The sequence below is a fragment of the Corylus avellana genome, chromosome 2 (assembly GCF_965113065.1).
Source record: "Corylus avellana chromosome 2, dhCorAvel1.hap1.2, whole genome shotgun sequence".
NCBI lineage: Eukaryota > Viridiplantae > Streptophyta > Magnoliopsida > Fagales > Betulaceae > Corylus > Corylus avellana.
Genome location: NC_142491.1, coordinates 41,846,106 through 41,867,544, shown reverse-complemented (window position 1 = coordinate 41,867,544; position 21,439 = coordinate 41,846,106). Strand labels below are relative to the sequence as shown.

Genomic DNA, 21,439 nt, shown 5'->3' with positions numbered 1-21,439 from the left:
CATATTGATAGTGTTGAGTAGCTAGGCCGTTGATTTAAATTTTTAGATCCCTATTTACCCGATCTAGGTCCAAATTAATAGTACTAATTAGTTGGGAATGTTGTTCTAATACAAGTTAAGGCCCAAAAATAATTGAGTATGTTCACTAAACGACACAATAAAGGTAGGGGCAGATTTGAATATTAGTCATATATCCCTAAAGGTCTCCATCCTCTCTTGAGTCGTCTCTTCAAGATCAAGTTTGCGATAATATTTGTTGACAAAAATAGGTAAATGAATTTTATTTTAAAACTTACTAACTAATATTTGCTTTGCTTTTATTTTTCAAATTATGTTTTTGCTCATGGATTTATTTTGTCACATGTTCGAACAAGAATATGCATGTGAGTTCCCAAGAGGTAGCTCAATCGGTTGGGACCACACTTAATGAAGTGGAGGTCACTAATTCGAATCCCCCTCCCCCTCTTGTACAGACATGTCAAAAAGAATATGCATGTGAGTCTTGCTTCAAAGTTAATTAAAACTAATTTTCATTTGTAGCTAGCATTCAACTGTTTCTCCATATTAACAAGAATATATTCATTAAGTTTGATTTGAACAAAAAAGGGTCAAATCTAGAGTGAGCTCTATGGAAAATCTAACTTAATTAATCATAATCTCACTTATGAATCCAATTGCAGTCTAACTTTGAAGCTTACTTTGCACATATCATATGTGATAGAACAAAGTGCATGTTTGTGGGTTGTGGCCACATGGAAAGATGTTCATCTCATCTAAATTATGCCCTAACCTCAATTATATGGGACATCATGAAAGGATATTCACCCATAATTTTCTCCTACTTTCCAAAAAAAAAAGAAAAAAAAAAAAAAAAAACTCGAGCACCTATTAATTCCATATTGTATATATGTACAATTTCATTGGAGTTTGAACGACTTGTAAATTAATTGAATTATAATTTTGTTTATATTCGGTGGACAAAAGAAGAAGAACATGAAATAAATATAAATCCATATTAAATAGGACTGGTCAACAATGGAGTTTGGTATAGTCTCACTATCGAATGAATGAAGATAAGTCACACCACAAAAAGATAAAACAGAAACACAAGAATCTCATTCCCAATAGACTTTGTGAAATGATTGTCTTGATGATGATGGCAATTCGAACTCTTGTTGACATGGAACTTCTTAGTGGTAATCGATTGACCTAAAACACTATTGGTGATGTAAGACACGAATCCGTCAATTTCTACCGCTAATGTATTATTGGTCTCATGATTTGGAGTTCAGTCTTAATTGTAAATTTAATTTTAAGTGCAAATGAATGAAAAAATTGTAACAAGAGGATCTAAACTATGCAAATGTTTATGTGCATTGACGCTTTCACTAAAATAAAATAAAAATCCTTAAAACTCAACTTTTGAATCATACATAGCAAGCTTATAGAATATATAGACTTGTAAAAAAAATAAAAATAAAATAAAAAGAACTTGGCATCTCCTTCGAATTATGCTCGAGGATGGTCTTTTATGAAATAAAATATGCCCAGTATATCATCTATGACTATGTAGTGATGAAATCTTTAGCAATTTATTTTTCATTCTTTAGCAATTTCTTTAAAAAGCTACGTATAGGAGTGCGAAAAGTCATAATTGTCAAGGTCATAGAAAGAAAATTATATTTTGTAGAAACTTTATTTAACCCCGTAAATTGTCATTACTTTTGTAGTGTTCCCCTTAAAGTTCAATTTTTTTCAATTTAGTATATCAATCTTTCAATTATTTGCAATCGCACCCTTCCATTAACTTTTTCCAAAATACCCCCATTATTTTAGGGGAAAAAGAAGAAGAAAAAATTGAAAAGATTAAGGCGTTGGTCTGAATTTAACTGTATTTACAAAAAGACTCATGCATCAATCTTTGCAAAAAAAATTAAATATTTTGGCTAAAACAATGGGTTATTTTGAAAATTTTGTTAGAATTTAACGAAAAATCCAAACGGAGGGATAGGGAGGACATTGAAAGCTTAAGGTAGGCCCGCCCCAACTCAGTTTTATTTTTATTTATTTTATTTCTTTATTTATTTTTAAGTTTATGAGAAACATTACAAATAAGTGGTAATTCGTGAGGAGTCTCTTTTTTTTTTATAAATTAATTGTTGGGTAACGTTCATTTAACCCCTTCAAACTACTACTCCAATGACAATCTACTCCTCAAACTAACAATTGCGACAATTTACCCTCCAAACTACCAAAACAATGACAATGTATCATCAATTTTAACAAAATGACGAAATTACCCTTACTAAAATAAAAACAAAAATACTAAAATTTTTTTCTTCAAATTTTTAAAGGTATTTTTGTCTTATTGAAAATTCTATAGGGGTAATTTTGTCATTTTGCTAGCATTGGGGGCACATTGTCATTGTTTTGGTAATTTGATAGGTAGATTATTATTGTAATAGTAGTTTGAAGGAGTTAAGTAGAGTTTAACCCTTAATTGTTTAAGTAAGCACATTCGTCATTTTATGGGATTGATGATTGAAAATGAAAATTCTTCATTTATGCTTTTTTTGATGGGATTCGGATGGCAGTGCAAATCTTGTCATTTATGGGGTATACGTGGAATGGTTGCCTAGTTTGTCTTGTCAACTGGATATGAATTTGAGTGACGAATCGAAGAGGCAATTACCAAAACCACCTTATTTTGCATGCTTAGTTGTGATCAAGAAAGTATATGTTACTAATTTTGACGCAAATACGACGAGTAGTGGCCCTAGTTATCCTCTATAGTCTAAATCACATGCACAACTAACATTATATACACTTCGTTATATGTTCACATGTACATAATATGTTCATATTTGTTGTTTACTTTTACACGTTATTTTGGATTCATTTCCCGATTTAATTAATGTGATGCTACAATAACGATTTCGACAAGAAATGGCCAATAGAGATGCCCGAAATGTTCGGGTCCTCGCATTTGGGCAGAGAATGTGAGAGGGGTTGTGGGTCTCTACAATTCCTTCTACCCTCTACAATTAGGGCAAAAAATTGTAAAAAAAAAATCAATTTCATCCTCTGAACTTGTGTCAAGACACAGTAGTACTGCCAAAGCTCCCAAATCCGCAAATCATTAACTCATCTCTTCACAGAGCAAATATATACATGTATAAAGAAAATACAGTAGTTACTGTAAAAGTAGTTGCGATATTTCAAACAGTAACTCACCCTTAATTACGTTTTACCTTAAGTCCACATTAAAGAGCTGGGCTCCAAAAGATTATTTCCTAATAACTGGGACTATTAATGGAAAAATAGCTTTGTTTGTATCATATGGATGGGAGAAAGGAATAGAGAGAGATTTATCTGTCGGCATGCATTAGAATCCATTAATAAATAAGCACATTTTTACATCAAAAGCCGAAATACACTTTGGCACAAATTGATATAATTCGAAGCCTACAAATCAATAGGATTAGAAAAAGGGAAAAAAGAAAGGAAAAAAAACGGAAGGGGGCTTAGTTCCTCCCAACATTGCTCACATCAACGGCTCTTAAAGATGAAGCGTTGTAATGTCTATTGTTTCTTTTCCCTGTATTCACATTCTGCAGTCTCCTTGTACATACGTCTGTAATTATCCAAAGGTTATGTGTCAACCTCGTCATTCTCCCCATGACGACCACAGTCTGAAACAGATGAAGATGCAGATGCAACAGTCTTTCCTTTACTATCCGATGGTGTTGAGGGACCCTTGTCCTTGTTTTCCTCCACTTTCGGCTTCTGAAGAGTGTGGAGCTGATTTTGCAGGGCCTGCATGAAAAGGGGCAGTGACCACAACATTACAACAGAATCAAGTTCGTTTATTTTCTTAAAATGCAACAATGTTAATTAAAGGCTTCACGGAAACCAAATATGACTAGAATTGTAGGGCAGTCATGTAATGCAATTAATAAGAGGAAAAATGAATCCTTGGGGCCTAAGCTTGTCAAAATTTGATATGGATGTCATACCCTTCCCATCTGCTTAAATTGCAATCAGTAACCTGCTGATACTAAACACACGTGGCAATTGCTTTTATGCATACAACCACTAACATATACGTACACCCAATGTTTTGAGACGAGGACTATTTTTTCTTGATTTTCCAGCAAGAAACAAACAAACAAAAAGCTAACTCAATTTACCAAGATCAAGGTCATTTTTAAATTCTCAGAGACAGAGAGCATGTCATATGACAGTTTAGAAGTTCATGGTTACATTTTTTCTTGATAAGTTCGTTCATGGTTACATTTTGCTCGTTATATCTGATGTATGTGACCTTATCAATTGGTATCCATTAACATGCAGTAAGAATATACATACAACCCATGCAGTCACATTTACGCAAGCAGAAAATGGTAGCAACAAAGCATATACCACTTTGACAAAATCATCAGCATGACAATTTACCGTACCTCAATCTGCTGTCTAAGAAATTGTTTCTGAGCTTCCAGCTGTGAGTCTGGTATATTTAGATCGCTGCCAAACCTCTCTCCGTTGGTCACATTGGCTCCAGGCGCCTGGAAAGGAACAAAAACAGTGTGTGGAAATTGAGGAAAGGACAAGTTTGCAGGTCCACCAGAGATTGCAAACTGTTGTGGTTGTACAACGGAAGCTCGTTCTCCACTAGATTCTGCATTACTAGAATCAGCCAAATTTCCTTGAACCTTAGGAAGTATGGCATATCCAGGGGACCTGCAAAGAAGAGTATGTATAAGACTCAACCTACCAATTATATTAGTGAAACAGTTGGTCTCAAAACTAAATTAAACTCAAATCAACTAAGCCTTGATCCCAAGTAAATCTGAGTTGGCTCCTTGGTTCATGTTTTAACTCATCAGGGTCATCGTCAGTCATATGTTCAACCTAGAACCTCTAAATCCTAGTCTACCTTCAAGCCTTCGATGTATATTTTGCAGCTTTTGTTATTAATATGTTTTGCAATGTCAACTAAGTCAAACAGCACTCGAGTAACCTGACTGCACCATCCCAAAACTTTATGCACTATCAGAATAATAATGCATCATTTCTTAAACCATCCTACAATAGGAGAATATAAAGGAAGAATTAAGAAATAAGTTATAGCACTAACATTTTTGTTTTTTGAGAGTTCTTGCATCCTATGTCTAAAAATTGTGTGATCCAGATAGGAAGCATACCCATGCTCCACCCACCTAAACCCACCAGGCAGACACTACACATACAAAAACATGCCAACAGATGACCTGAACAAGAACATACACATTTTGTAGCACAAAGGTGCATACCATACTAGTGTATTTGCAGATGGATAAACATAAGATTTCTCATATATTGAGGCGGCTGCAGCAGCAGCTTGGAGTCTGACTTGATGCTGGCTCAAATTATCACCTGCCACACCAGTACCAACAGAACCCTGAGCAGATGTACTTCCTGTGCCTGTCCCTGTTCCCAGTTAAAATAGTCCGTCAATGTCTTTCTAAAATATCAATAAATGAGTTCAAAATATTACAGCGAAGAACTCTTTTTTTTTTAAGAGATAAGTACAAGTGTATTGCAATAAATGCAATTACCCATCTGATTAACATCTGGCCGTGATCCATGCCCTGCAGCTGTACTTGTCCCATTTTCAGGTGGTACAACTAGGGCTCTGCAAGTAGGACAAGTATGTTGTCGCTCTAACCATGATCGGAGACAATGCACATGAAATAGATGCCCACAAATTAGTTTCTTGGCCGTCGTCATCTCTTCGCGACAAATAATGCAGGTTGCATCACTTCTGCAAACCCATCAGAAACAATTAAGAATACTAATATGTATGTGTATCACAAACATAACAATAGCAAACGGTAGAACTCACGCATTAAGTTCTTCTGGTGTTGCATCGGGAAATCGATCATTCATGTTTGAAGTGATCTTTCGATAACGAATGTAATCAGCAACACGAATCTTAAAATTCCTAAATGTCTCATAAAGCTCTCGTATTAAGTGCAAAGGAACACCATAGTTCCTATAAAATCCAACTCAAAGTCAGTCACATATAGGATATAGACATAAACTAAACATAAAAATAAAGATGTAAAAAACAGAAAAGAGAGGCAAAATATAATATATCAACAATCAAAAGAAAATAAAACTAACTACAAACTAGTTTAACAATAAAAAATTTAGTGGAAAACAATGAAGTATACCATCTAGATAGGAATCACATCAAAACTACCTAGCAATGGAGTGAATAATTTTTTTGATAACTAGGATATCTGGCGCTTTGCCCCGTCTAGATCCTCGGGACACTGTGCAAAGCGCCCCCTTCATATGGGTAGGGTAAAACTCGGGCTTTCAACCGCGGGAGTTGCTCCCACGAAATTGTTTGAACTCAAGGAGGTCGAACCTTAGACCTGATTCTTCATGAGGCATCAAGTTCAAGTGACTTACCACTCGAGCCAACCTCTTGGGTTAGCAATGGAGTGAATAATGATGGAAAGGAAAATGGAACATAAAACAGGTAATGACTATTTTAGCCTTTTTCCATGTTGACAAACTTGCAAGTGCACCGGCATAGACATGCCAAAGCTAGGTAGCAGTTTGAACCTTTTCGTAGGCCATATTGGGCAACTTATAGCTGGGTTTAAGCTGATACTAGAGCAAGTACGTAATTATTCTTAGTGAAAAAAAGGGAATCCAGCACTATTCTTCTCCATTGAAGTAACATCCCATGCCTTCGCCACCATCCAGGCTTTTACTCTCTTGCACACAAAATCAACATGCCATGACAGGTCCCAGATTGATTCTCAAATGTTCAGTACCTCATTCATAGCAACTTTCATAATGCGTATAAAATAAATCCACGGAGTCCCTCATCAACATCAAAGAGATCATGATACCTAGTTTCTCCAACCAATTCAGATCCAAGTTGAATCCAGCCCAATGCAAGCTCAAACACTAAGTTCAAATTTAAGCTCAAGCATACCCATCTCACATTATTGGAGTTTGAACTAAGGTTGACTTCCAACCCCCCCCCCCCCCCCCCCCCCCCAAACTTCAAAACTTTACTAATCTACCAAGCCCGTTCACTTAACCCCCTCCATTAGGTTTTTCGTTAAATCCGATGGAAAATGAGTCACATGCGATACATGTGACCCAAAATGACAATAATACCTCTTCTGAATAAAAATTCAAACAAAAAGGAGACCTACAGCTGGCCGTGGGTTTGGTGACTGTGCATGACCTGCAAAGGATTTTTGTTTTAAAAATATATATATACATATATAAGGGCATAGTTGTATTTTCACCACATCTCAGCAGAGGTATAACCGTCCATTTTTGACAAAACAGGTCGCATGAAATGCACATGACACCTCCTTTGGTAGGATTTTCTATCATAATGGATGGGGTAAATGAAAGGACTTGGTAGATTAGTAGGGGACATTGCAAATTTTGGAAGTTTGGGGGGGCATTGCAAATTGGACTAAAGTTTGGGGAGGTAAGTGTAATTTCCCCTTATAAGAGATATGTGAAGCTAATCTTGGATCTTTAAGCATAATATAAGATTTAAAACAGATAAAAAGGGGGTGGAATCTTTTTTTCCTATAAGTGAAAGGTGGAGATTCTTTTAATCAGAAAACTGAGTAAGCACACCATTAATTAATCTCCATATTATGCAAAAGGACCCATAATGCATAACTATAAGTGGCACAATCTTTATTAAGTTCACATATATCTCTGTGTATGTAGGTAGTCAAATTATCATAGTCAACATGTGGAGATGTATGTGGTTTTGAGCATTGTCCAATAGGATACCATGTGTCTGTGTTTGTATACAAGTAATCTAGGTATAATTATCTGCATACACAAGCGAATATGTAAAATTTAAGGGTGCACAGATTTTATTTTTCGGGTAAGTGAGTAAGTAGATTACTTACATAAAGATCACGAGGAAGAAGCACAGATACATAGACAAATGAAGCAAGTCCCTGATAAGTTCCAAGTAAAATGTGTAGACAGGCTTCCTTTCCCACTGTCCCTCCATAAGCATGTCACTAACATAGAACACATATTTCACAAACGTCGACACAGTTGTTGTAGCCAGTATCATGTACCTGAGGTACAATGTAATAGACATTACAGTAATAAGAAACACCCAAAATAGAGGACTTTGAAACTATGTATGATTATGTATTCACATCAAACCCATAACCATATAACAGAATTAAGTATTTGCAGAGACATAATGCACATACCAGAAAATGATATATGTCACTAAAGTCAATCGAGATATCCTAAGCATTCATGGCCATAAGGAAGTAGAAAGGAATCTCGCAAATGCATATGATACACATAATGGATGCTAAAGAAGAGGGCTAACATTTTCAGGCGGTGGAGGGTGTGGAGCAATTAGTCAAGTTTGTAACTTGTTGCGGAAAAGACGATATTGGTTCAGATTTGGAAGCAGAGACTAATGTGAAGCAATGGCATGGAAATGGCAATTTGACAATTTTGGATCAATGGAGTTACTACTTAACAGATACAATAAACTGATCCTTGTTACCTTGTTTGTTATAGAAAACAAAAGAGTATCTCTTCAGACCTTTTAAAGTTGTGCAAGTGGTAGTTGACCGCAACTTACGTACCAAGGGTTTAACAATACCTCACTTTGAGTATTTCTCAATTTTGTTTGAAGAGAAGACAAGCAGTTAAAAACCCTATTGTTGAAAATTAAGGCTACATAAACCCCGATATCTTCTAACAACTTTTTTGTATCAACGTTGGATGAGCATTCAGATTTCTCTTGGCAAGTCAGGAAAACCATCTTCTAGAACAGGCACCTTGCTATGGTTTCGTCAATCTGCCTTCGAGTTTTTGTGAATCTCAGATAATTATTTATCCTTACCAAAAAAAAAAAAAATCATTTATCCTTCTTCCATCTAGATCGATCTTACCAGGCATCCCTGATGCTGATTCAAATTCTATCACATCTTCGAATCTAATGATAAATTCTAGTTCTTAATCTCCTGTATTTTTGCCTTTCCTTCTTGGATTATAAGTCCTTATAATTCAAAATCTAACCAGTTCAGTTATCCCCCTAACAGTCACTTTATGTTAAGAAGGCCAAGCTATTTCTAAGCATTTGGTAAAAGTGAAAGCATTAAACTTGAATTTACATATTAAATTCATCAGTAACAATTTGTTCCGATGAAGCAAGCGCATTTCTAATTTCAATTCATATAAATGGGCATTTGCATATGAAATAGCAGTCATAAAACAAAATGGCTTCACTAGTCATGATAATGCAATCGTGAAGAACATATTTAACACAACTGAAAATAATTAAAAAGAAGCATAAAGATAGATGACTTACTCAAATGAAAAGAAGAGTGAAACAGAAGCATGCTTTGTCGCTAGCAAATGTTTTATATTACTGTATAAAAAGAGACTATCTAGGAGAAGGAGGAACCCCATAAAAGAAACAATCCGAATGTGAGACAACATGGGTACTGATGGAGTGGTCTCAATATACTCAACCCTCTTCTGAGCCAACCAATGCAAAGCCTTGATTAACAAGAGAGCCGTGACCATAGCAAGAAACGTAACTGAAAAGTCCTGCCGGAAAATAGTGATTGCAAATAGGATTTCCATAACCTCCCTCCACGACTGCTCATTTAGCCTCTCAACCTCTGCTTCCCGAAGGGGACCAAGGAATACCCGTTTGGTCAATTGCCACAAGATGCACATAATGACCAGACCCATGTTGAGAAGAAGCACCAAACTGATCTTAGAGGTCGATAAATAAACCGTGGCCGGGTAGAACTGGCCTCTACTGTTAAAAGCATGATAAATAACCGCTAGAGTCGCAATTAAACTAAGCCCAGCATACGTCTGCAGCCTCATCATTTTCCTACAGACACTGTTAAACCATATCATTCAATTAAAAACTCAACCATATATGAAAGCAAATCAAAATCCCTAACATGTTAAACACAACTTTTTTTCTTCATGTGATTACAAACTTGTCATTCCAGATAATATTGAATATTAAATTTTCCATGATTTATGAACCAAACAAACAAACCTCCTCCCCCCCCCCCCCCCACCCCAAAAAAAAAAAAAAAAACACTCAACTAAGCAAAATAAGAAATAAGCCATAAGCTTCACCTATCTTCAATTTCTTATCTTTTCCTCAATTTCCTAAGCTACCAAATAATCAATAATTCCAAATGATGCCATCAGGAGAGCTACAAATCGTGAACCAAAATTCGATCACTGAGAAAGCATAGGAAAATTAAGCAAAACAAAATAATGACAGACAAAATTATAATTACGAACCATAAATCCAAAACGAAAACAATTTCTAGTCAAATACATCATAATTCGAGACCCAATCAATATAGAATCCCATAGCATCAACACAAAGCAGAAAGCCCCAAAATCTTTAAGTTGTTATTTTTAATATTTTCATTCTCAGTTTCTCGGCAACCAAACACACCCACAAAACCCAGGATTTAGTTTCGGCAGTCGAATTTCTGAGAACACGACCCCACAAAAGAAGTATAACCCAAATTCAATATCTTTAGAAATCAAATGAGTAAATTATCACAAACAAAAACCTATAAAATTCAACATTTTGAGTTACCTTTAGATTCTGAACTAAGATTCTGTCACGAACGATTTTAGCTTCTGTTTCTCTCTCCGCTTTATTCTACGATTAAGGAAAAAAGATGAAAGACTCACTCAGAAAGAGAGAGAGCGACGGTGATGTATGTCGGGCCAATGAATGATTGCCACGTAAATACTATGTTGGACCTAGGCCCGTTCCGAAATCGTTTTAAACGGCAAGGCGGCTCGAACTTGACTCCGAACTCGATGTGGAGTGGAACAACTTTGTGATTGCTGATGGGCTGGGCCGTACCCAGGACGCACTCCCTGCCATGAATTGTACAACCACTGCTGGACCCGTTGGTCACCCGAATCGGCTCTACATTCCTATTATCTTTATATACTCAATTATTCATTATGTATCTAGAAAATAAACCTTATTGTTGAGAAATATAGAAAGAAAAAAAAATTACAATTACTAAGCTTTGATACACTTAAATTTATAATAATATTTTAATTTCCAATTCCAAAATTGACAAAACAATAACAACAACTAACAAAATTATATAAAATGCTAAAAATTAATTTAAGGACGAGAGGAATAAGAAATTTAAATTAAATATTTATTTTATGGAAAAATCATATTTAGCTCTTAGATTTTTTATTTAATTTAAATTTAGTCCTTAGATTTTTAATTTCAATAATAAATTTTTTAGATTTCTCCTATATTTCAAATAGATTATTATTTTATTTTACCGTCAAAATTAACGGTGTCTTATTATCATTTAAACTCTTAATAATAAAATTTTTAAGTATTTGACAATGTTGTGCTTAGTGGATTCATCCACCCTCCCTGGCCCACCCCTTTAATTTTATTTATTTATTTATTTTATATATATACCATATATTTTTTAATTTTAATTTTATTACAGAAAACACGTATCACTATATAATTAATGCTAGTATGTTACTATGATGATTTCAATCAAATTTTTTGATGAAAGACTGAAAGTTGGGTGCATAACGCATTTATTAATGTTGCTTACCAATCTTTTTTTGTCACTTTTTGCATCTCAAATAAGTTATTTGCGATTAAGGCTTCGTTTGTTTCGGCGTAAAATAATTTATGAAAAAATATTTTTCAAATATTTGATGCAACGAAAAATAATAATTAATGAAAAATATTTTATGTTTGTTTTAAATCATAATTGAATTCATTTGTGATCTCCCTTGCTCGAAAGGAATTCATTATCTATAATATTTATGTTTATCAATTGTGGGTTACCATCAAAAAGCCTTTTGGTAAGGTTGTTCATAAAGCTTCCTAAATGTTGTTGAAGGAGTTTCTAATACAAGCTTTGTTACTCATTGTTGCAAAGTCTTAGCTCTATTGTCTCATACGTTTGTGAAGAGTGTTCACAATGAGTGGTTTATTTGGCTAGGATTATACCTCAAAAAGTAGAGATTATTAGTTCGAATCTCCTTAATTTATTTCTCTTATCTTGTACGGACATGTAAAATAAAAATAAAAATATGATGAGTGAGTAACTATACTGAAAAAATAGGAGATTTTTCATACATGCTAAATACTAAAAAAGGTTTTACAAGAAATCATTTTTTGCTGAAAACATTTATGACATAAAATATTTGACATCAAACAAACTAAAAAATAAGTCAATATTAATCAACGAGAATAACTTCTATAAGGTCTTAGCAGTTGGCACAAACCAAGGTCTTTGTGCCCTCCAATAAGAGCACGGCAAATCAGCACAGAACACCATAACAAAAATATACATAAACACCTTTTTCTTTTTTCTTTTTTAATTTTTTAATTTTTTTTAATTTTTTTTTTATAGAATACCTAAAACAATAAATCTTATAGAATAAATTTTTCTTATTTTTCCTCCCTAAACCAACTTTGGTCACCAACCCACCGCCGGCCAACCCACGCCAAAGATGGCGTCATACATCAAAGAGAAAATTTATTTGTTGACGCCAGTGAGCGAGAGAGGGGGAGCACCGGTGAGAGAGAGAGGGAGCACCGGAGAGAGGGAGGGGGAGCACCAGCGTTCTCTAACCCGATGTCATCTTCGGCAAGGCGTGGGCTAGCTGGCGGCAAGTTGGCGGTTGGGGTGGGTATAGGGAGGAAAATATTAAAAATTTATTCTATAATTTTTTGTTTTAGGTATTCTAGAAAAAAAAAAATTAAGTGTTTATATATATTTTTGTTATGCTGATTTGTCTGTTCTTATTAGAAGGAACAAAAACATACCAAGACCTTATAAAATTATTCTCTTAATCAAATTACAAGATAGGTACCTTCATTTATTTTTTCTCTTATTTTTATTCATATGAAAAAACATAAGTGGATGGACTCCACTTCAAAATCACGTTTTCAAGCAAATCTTAAGAAAAACATAATAATAATCTTAAGAAAAATATATATGACATTGAAGGGAGAATAACAGGGACAGAGGGAGATGGCATCGTCGGTGGTGAAGAACGCGTTGAAGGCGATCAGAGAGAGAGGCCTGGGCAACTTCTTCAGGGAGCTCAAGGAAGAGGGCTACGTGTACATACCTCTAACTCACTTACATTTCCTATTAATTGTATTTCTCTTTATAATTTCTGTAACAAATATCTCATCCATAGCTTCATGTCCGAAAATTCTATGTTTGGGTTTTTCAATGCCAACCAAATTGCCTTTCTGTTTCCAAATTTATTGGTTTCTTCTATATGTGAAAGATCTCAGTCTTGCCCAGCTTTATCTGTATTTTTTTTTGTTGCGTAAATGATTTCTGTTTCTTTTTCCGGAACGGATTCAAAATAAGAATTCTTTTATGATTGAAGTTTTAGTTCTGGTGGTGAGAAATTTGAGGAAACCAAAAGAAATTGAGCTGTGATGGAAGCTCCTTTGGAGTTCCAATTAGCTTTGTTTTTCCTTCATTTTATTAGCAAAAAAAAAAAAAAGTTTAAGTGAAAGTACAAATTGGTCTCCTGGATGAGTGATTTTGTCGCTGTTGTTTCACCCTTTGTTTGGTTGCTCGGAAATCCTTGGGAAAGAACATAAAATAGTGTAAAATGATAAACAAGATGAGTAAAAATTTTTTAGTCTATCGTTCATTTATTGGTTGCTGAGAAAACGTAATATCTGAAACTTTTTGTTGGGAGCTCAGGAAACTTAATAGTACGATTATAGGGCTTACTTGTGGTGGGTAAACATTTCATTTCCTCGAAATTAAAATTATATGAAACATGAAATTTTTAAGTTTTACTTTCTTTTGGTCTGGTTAACTTTATGGGCAACCAAATAGATGCTTACTGAATGGCTATGGTTATCTTATTTATTTGTGGATATATTCATTTGTGGATAGAGAGATCACTTGTAGAATCAACGAAATTGATGATTGCTAAGTAGTTGTTACCTTGGGATATGCATTCTTTGTTTGGCTTGATTAGCAAATTATTCTTCAATGCCAGTCAAGTTTGTGCTGTTCTTCTGGCCTCACATTCTTCAGTGAGATGTTTTTTTTTTGAATGATTTGATTGGCCCTTTCATTGCTTCTCATATAACGTTCTGCACTGACTGCTTTCTTGTGTTCTGTTTTTTTCTTTACAGGAATTGCCTTTCTGATGGAAACCTTTTGTAAGTCAAATCACTTGACTAATACTTTACAATTTGTGGACTCATTACAGGATTTAGCAATAAACTCTCTTACACAAATGAGTATATTTGACGCGGTTCTCCAATTCTATTTTTGTTGATATTATGAGTATTGTTAGCTATATGCATATGGTGAATAGGAGATCTATCAATTGAATGTTCTTTGCATATCTTATATTGATATTATTGTGGGCCAGTCTAAAATTCTCATAAAGAAACCAAAATTTACTGTTTAAATTCCAGGTTGCAGGAATTAATGTTATGGTTTTTAAAGGAGAGTAAAAAAAAAAAAAAAAAAATTGAGGTATAGATAATAAAAAGTTGGTTACTATGTTTTAACTATAAATTAAAGTCACTAGAAAAGTGTCAAGGGTAACTTCTTCAAAATTGGGCTCGGCTTATGTGGTATAATGAATCATTTGGAGAACTCTATCCCCAACGAAAGTATTAGGGATTGCTTTCTGCTTTAGTATGACATAGTCTTTTTATCCATGTTGGGAACATTATGGTCACTGTAGTTATCTAATGTTTGTACGGTTATGAGTCATGTTTAACTATGAAGCACACTGCCTAACTTTCCCCAGAACTATAGTGCATTGGCAGTGGTGGTTTGACGTTTTCTGAACCTAAAGATCAGTGACCTTTTTCCCTTTGCCATAAGGGTTAAGGTCCAAGGGGGCTCTGAATCTTTATGACATGAGTGAAAGAACCTTCAGAGAAGTTTTTTTGATAAAAGAAATGATTTCTTCTCGGAATTTCTTTTATATGGTCTTACCTTTCATTTATCATTGTCAGCCTCTAGATTCTAGGCAGCTTGATAAGTATTTCATTTGAGTGGTGCTACTTAGAAACACAGTCTGGTCAGCATGGTGAAAGTAAGGGTTCTTTAGTGTTTAATTTAATACATAATAGCCACAAGAATAGTTTTTGGATTGATTAAGAATATGATATTGGACATGATGTAAGGAAGGTGGCTGTATGGATAGTGAACTGCTTTTACAAAGAAAGAAAAGAAAGTATGAGTCAGAGAAAAGACAATGAGGTGGTGAGAGATTGCTTAGTCATCTTCTAGAATTGCTATACTTACTGGACGTGATATGCACGACTTATTGGATATGATCATAGGAAGGTGGTTGTATGAAAATGAACTGCTTTAACAAAGAAAGGAAAGAAAGTATGGGTTAGAGGAAAGAGGATTAGGTGGAGGGAGATTGCTTAGTCATATTCTAGAAAGAGAAGAAGTATGGGTTAGTGGAAGAGGCGAGGTGGAGGGAGATTGCTTAGTCATCTTCTAGAAATGCTCTACTAAGTATCCCAGTAGATTGCGTAGTCATCTTCTAGAATTGCTCTACTAAGTATCCCAGTAGATAGGCACAACTTTTTTCATGATTTTAATTGGTCCATATGCCTCCTTTACAGTTGTGCTATATCTTTTGGTAATTTTGTCTTTTTCCTTCTCACACACATTATGAAGTCTGAGAAGGCATTATCAATTGCTATCTCTAACTACATAATTTTTTATATTGTCTAATTCCATAATCTTCATATTTCAAATGACATAATTGTATTAAAACGCCGACCTTTATCTTAAGCAACTCAATTTGTTTTTGTTTGATTGATTCAGGCAAACTAAGATCCACAATATAGGAGCTAAGCTTGTGGGAGTTGATAAAGTTGGTAACCGCTATTATGAGAAACTTGACATTCAGTATGGTTAGTTTTTCTGTGTCTTTCAGCTATTCTCGCTATTTCAATATCTTTACCAATTGAAAATTCTTAGAAACTGTAATCGTCTTATATTATAGTTATGCAGCCTGCTTTTCACTCTCACAGTTTTTATTGAGGGTTCTTCTGATTGTTCATGGTGTTTCCATTTCTGAAACATCAGGTATATATGCTCCAAATCTTTCAAAATCATGTATTCAATGTTTACCTGTCATTTGCCTGGAGACCAAATACTGGGCAGAGCCTTACAGTTTGGTCTTTTATTATTTGTCAACTGAATATGAATTTGAGTAGAAAAAGAAAAAGAAAACTTTTTTTCCCCTCACTTGCGCGAGAGATTTATTACAGCATATTCGGCTATGCTGTGAATATGGATTCTTTCCATAGTTTTATCTATGGTATTTGGAAGTCATTTAGAAATGGAGCCATTTTGAATGATGATGATGGTTGAATGAGTCATTTTGAAAGTTTGCTTCTGGCATGATATTTGGTGTGACGATCAACCGTTGAAGCATGCTTTCCCTTCCCTGTTTAGTATTGCGAGGTACAAAGAAGCGTGGGTGAAGGATAATTTTAGTTGGAGGAATGGGATGGTTGAGTGGAATGTCATTTTTGTGCGTTCCGCCCAGGATTGGGAATTGGATGTGGTCTCATCTTTTTTTGAATTGCTGTACTCTTGTAAGGTTTTTTATGGTAATGCGGACCGTATTTGATGGTCCTCGTCTAAAAAGGGTACGTTTAAAGGTGAAGTCATTCTATAAGGCCTTGTCCATTTCAGATTGTGAGGTGTTTTCATGGAAGAGTATTTGGCGCTCTAAAGTGCCTTCGCGAGTGGCATTTTTTGGGTGGACTACGGCTCTCGGCAAAATTTTGACACATGACAATTTGCGATAGAAGAGTATTGTGGTAGTGAAATGGTGTTGTATGTGTAAAAAGAATGGGGAATCCGTAGATCATTTGTTGATTCATTGTGAAGTGGCTACTCGGTTATGGAACTATGTTTTTACTTTGTTCGGTATGGAGTGGGTCATGCCGCAAAGGTTCCTTGACTTGCTTTCTTGTTGGAATCAGGTGGGGGGTAGGGATATCTCTAAAGTCATTTGGAGGATGGTTCCTTTGTGCATCACATGGTGTATTTGGCGGGAGAGGAATGCCTGAACGTTTGAGGATAAGGAGTGTTCGGTGGATGGGATGAGGAAGAATATGATCTCTATGCTACACTTGTGGGCGTTGGCTCATCATCTTAGTGTTGTCCCGACTATAGATGAGTTCTTGAATATGTGCTCTCTGTATATTCTGGAGGGGTTTCTATTGTATATATTTTTGCATTAGAGTTGCGTCCCTCTGCACTTTTTTAATAATATTCACATTAATTATAAAAAAAAAAAAAAAATGATGATGATGACAAATGTTTGAGTCTTCATAATTTCACTGAGTACTAAAACATCCCTTGATGCATGTGGCCAGGTAGATTTCATGAATGCTGTTGTGAAAGAAGACATAAGTTAAAAAAAAAAATTTATGTGACGTCCAAATGCTCTGATTGGTTGTCCATCTGCTTGCAAGCATGTTTTGATGTTCATCACTTTGGGGCCTATGAACATAGAACTGCGAAAAAGTACATCAAGAATATGGCCCTAGAAGATCTTTCTGCTTGGTGTAGAAGCACAATAGGTTTAAACTTTCTGTCTTCCATTATGATTTAAAATTGATTTTCTTCCCCTGTTTAGAGGGAATACGTTGGTTATTATTTGCTGCTCTGTTACGTTCCTAAGGGTTAAGGGTTTAACGTAATCAGTATCCAACAATCCTAAAGTTTTTGGATTAATGGTTAGGCTTTTAACAATTGGTATCGAAGCAGGTACCATGTCACGGGTTCGAGTCATAGAGGGGGTAACGTATAGGCTGGATTAAAATGTATTGGTATTATGTATGAGCACAGTGTTATGCCATTTAATATTGATAGTGGAGCTGCCAAAAGAGAGAGGGTTATCATTAGGTTAGTGTCGATAGAATGACTATTGTGGACGTTGAATTTTGAAGCGTGATGGAATGTTATGATCTTAAGGATTAAGGATTTAATCAAATAAATATCCAACTATTTTAGGGCTTTTTGGATCAATGTTATTTCCTTAACATTCTCATCTATAATAATTTGGTGGGTATTCGAGGGTGTTTGTATCTTATAATAGTACCATATTAATATCACCATTCTAATGGCTAACACCTCTGCATTCATCATGGATACATTATTTTAGGACTGAAACTTTTTTTCCTTCTTGAAAAAAAAGGAGAAAAAACCGCTTGGGGTAGATTTGTTTCACTTATACATTTGATTGGTTCTCTGTTGCTTACAATTATCCAACAGGATCATGCCTTATTCCATAAGAACATTAGTTTCATGCTTCTATTTTATGTGTGCACATGTTTGGGGAGAATTGTCACCATAAACAAGAGCAAATATAATAATGCCTTTAATCAAGATACTTTGCATCTTTTTATGCAAGCTTTAAAGCATACCATCATTATAGTTTTCCATCGTTTCTATATTATTGCTTGATGCCTTTCTACAGCTTGTGATTTTTCGGGGATTTTGTAGGGCGACACAGGTGGGTGGAATATGCGGAGAAGGGTCGCTACAATGCTTCTCAGGTGCCTGCAGAATGGCATGGTTGGCTCCATTACATAACCGATAACACTGGAGATGAGGCAAGTCGTTTTCCTTACTTTGTATGATACCTTGTTTTGAAAAAAAAATGTGCTTAACAAACAATGCATTTGTTCAGCTTCTGATGCTGAAACCAAAGAGGTATGGGATTGAGCACAAGGAAAACTTTTCTGGAGAGGGTGAAGAGTTGATCTATCATTCCAAGGGACATGCCCTTAATCCAGGGCAGAGAAACTGGACCAGATACCAACCATGGGAACCCACCAAGGCCTAAGCCATTCCTTCAGCTCAAATCCCCAGTAAAACTCGGAAATCTTCTGGATATTTGTCTCCCAGATTCATGAATAAATGCCTTGTTCCATTTGAAGCTTTGAGATCTTTACACATGTTTCACTAGAAGAAACAGTGACCCATTTAACTTCATTATCTGGTTAATGGAACCTACTGTGAAAGAGTAATATTAGAAACTGTACTTTTATTTTACTTTTCTCTCATTTTGCTTATGTGTGTGCTAATCAATCGTTGATATATATATATATATATATAGGGGCTGATCCAAAGGGTCAACAAAGTGTGATAAAAATGGGATAAAAGTGTAGTTTCTAGCATTACTCATTGTGAAATGTTGTTAGAGTGTATTGTCATCATTTAGCAAAAAATCATATATACATGATGACAATACAGTCTAACAACATTTCACAATGAGTAATGCTAGAAACTACACTTTTGAGCTGCTTGTATATTAATTTGACTTGGCTTGTTTTTAGCTTATTTAAAACTCATTTAAAAATTACATAAACATATTTGCATATGCTTAAAGATTAAAATTATAAAGAAAAATTTCCATTGGAGGATGGGGTCCAAGTTTAGTTTTTTCAAGCTCAACTTGAAAGTTTAGCTAGGCTTCTGAGCTGCTTGTATATAAATTTGACTTGGCTTGTTCATCACCAGTTGGGATTCAAGCTCAACTTGCTTGGTTTGTACGATGTAAGCTGGAGGCAGAGACAATTATAATCGAGTTGAGTTTGAGGCTATGGCTGTGTTTGGCAAAAGAATGGGCTGGATTGGACCCAAAAATCTAAAAAATTTCTCTCAAAATCAACTTCAACATTTTTATTTTTTACATCACATCAATTACTTTTTATTACTATTCAAATAAAAAAATCACTACAAAACAATTTTTTTTTTCATTTTTTTATACAAAACATTTTTATTTTTTCCTCTTATATAAATCAAATTTACTACGGTACCGGTTAACTTCCTAAGTCCATTCCTTTGCCAAACATGTGTTTGGGGAAGGGCCAGACCCAAGAACCCGAAGTTTCAAAAAATTTTTTTCTCAAAATCAATCATAACATTCTTATTTTTTTACATCACATCAATCACTTTTTATTACTATTCAAATAAAAAAATCACTACAAAACAATTTTTTTTTTTTTACTTTTTTATATAAAATATTCTTACATTTTTTTTTTCATATCAATCAAATTTGCTACAGTACCGTTCTACTCCTTTTTTCCATTCCATTGCCAAACATGTATATGTTTGTGGAAGGAGCCAAGCTTGAATTGTGTTCCGGGCAAAAGGGGTAAAATTCCTTTTCTTGTCCTTTTTGAATATCCACAAAAAATTATTGACCATTATATCCAAGGACTAAGGAGGCACAAAAAGAATTTGGAGAAACATTTTTAAATGCCGACAGGAAAACATCCTTAAAGGCCTTTTTCAGCCTCTCCCCCACTTTTCCTCCAATAATCAAACAAGAGAAATGAAGGAGTGATATTCTCCTCTCACCATTTAAATCCTACAGTTGAGAGATTCATACGGGAAAAGATGGTCAAGATGAGTAAATCATAATGCAATTTCGTTATTTATTAAAAATTCTTAGACGAATGAAGGTTTTATTTGCCTGCAGAGAAGCCGTAGTTTGAGAAACAAAGTGCCTGCAGAGGTGACTTAAGGCAGGCACCCGATGGTCAATCGGGTGATACTCTACTCCAACGGTTATTGCCTTCTAACTTTCAAAGCCGTTTAGATTCCAGTTCTGTCCGGTTATGAGACATGCTCTGGGACTTCACTTGTCTCTCTATTGGAGGAAAAAATAATCACAAGTGGCAATCAAAATTGATAATATTCAAATAATCACATCCAGTCAAATGAGAGAGGTTTTCAACAAAATTTGGCTTATAAGATTCCTATGCCAATCTTCTTTATATCTAGTAAGTAATTAAGCGTAAACATTACCAAACGTGGCCTAAAATGGAGAGCTAATTGAAGCCCATGAGGAGAGCTCTTAATTAATTGCATTTTCCAAAATATTTTTGTGGGATTGGGACTTTGAATCCGTGGTCTAATTAATTGAATAGTGACAAGGATCCGTGCTATTTAATTACACGTACTTTTCTCCTTGGACTTTAAGGAAGAAAATGATGTAGAAAGAACTAGAACGATTATGTCCACCACAAAAGTGGTACTAACAAGGTTGGGAGTCATGTTGTCCAAGTTGTATCCGTATGTTGTATGTTGTATCATGTATGTGTGATAGGATGTGCTTTGCTCTACTAGACTAGTAAAAGACATCTTGCTTAATTAAAAATAAGCATGTCAAACTGAAGCGTTGATAGAAGTACTACAATTTTTATTATTAGTTTTTTACATCGATGCAAGAGGCCATGCGAGCGTCGTTGGTGTCTCAACTATATGGTTTCTCCGGCCTCATTTCTACATCTCCCTCTCACCTGCAAATTCTTTGCCCACTTCTTCGC

General features: G+C 35.0%; 2 protein-coding genes across 3 annotated transcripts; one reads left to right on the top strand and one right to left on the bottom strand.

Moving 5' to 3' along the window:
• Positions 1-3,357: 3,357 nt before the first annotated feature.
• LOC132166990 (ERAD-associated E3 ubiquitin-protein ligase HRD1B) lies at positions 3,358-10,758 on the bottom strand. 2 transcript variants are annotated; one of them, XM_059577872.2, is made up of 8 exons: positions 10,655-10,758; positions 9,383-9,928; positions 7,947-8,123; positions 5,885-6,034; positions 5,598-5,803; positions 5,313-5,469; positions 4,461-4,740; positions 3,358-3,816 (listed from the first exon to the last, which is right to left on the bottom strand). In XM_059577872.2, the coding sequence occupies exons 2-8, from the start codon at positions 9,913-9,915 to the stop codon at positions 3,652-3,654; spliced, it is 1,668 nt and encodes a 555-aa protein (XP_059433855.1). In that variant the 5' UTR covers positions 9,916-9,928; positions 10,655-10,758; the 3' UTR covers positions 3,358-3,651. The 2 variants fall into 2 exon arrangements, with proteins under 2 accessions (XP_059433855.1, XP_059433856.1); XM_059577873.2 differs by lacking the exon at positions 10,655-10,758 and adding an exon at positions 10,177-10,258.
• A 2,274-nt stretch (positions 10,759-13,032) lies between these two features.
• On the top strand, positions 13,033-19,157 carry LOC132168103 (NADH:ubiquinone oxidoreductase, 17.2kDa subunit). The gene is made up of 5 exons (XM_059579183.2): positions 13,033-13,189; positions 14,237-14,263; positions 15,906-15,994; positions 18,606-18,715; positions 18,793-19,157. Exons 1-5 carry the CDS (start codon positions 13,098-13,100, stop codon positions 18,946-18,948), a joined length of 474 nt encoding a protein of 157 aa, XP_059435166.2. The 5' UTR covers positions 13,033-13,097; the 3' UTR covers positions 18,949-19,157.
• The last annotated feature ends 2,282 nt before the right edge of the window (positions 19,158-21,439 follow it).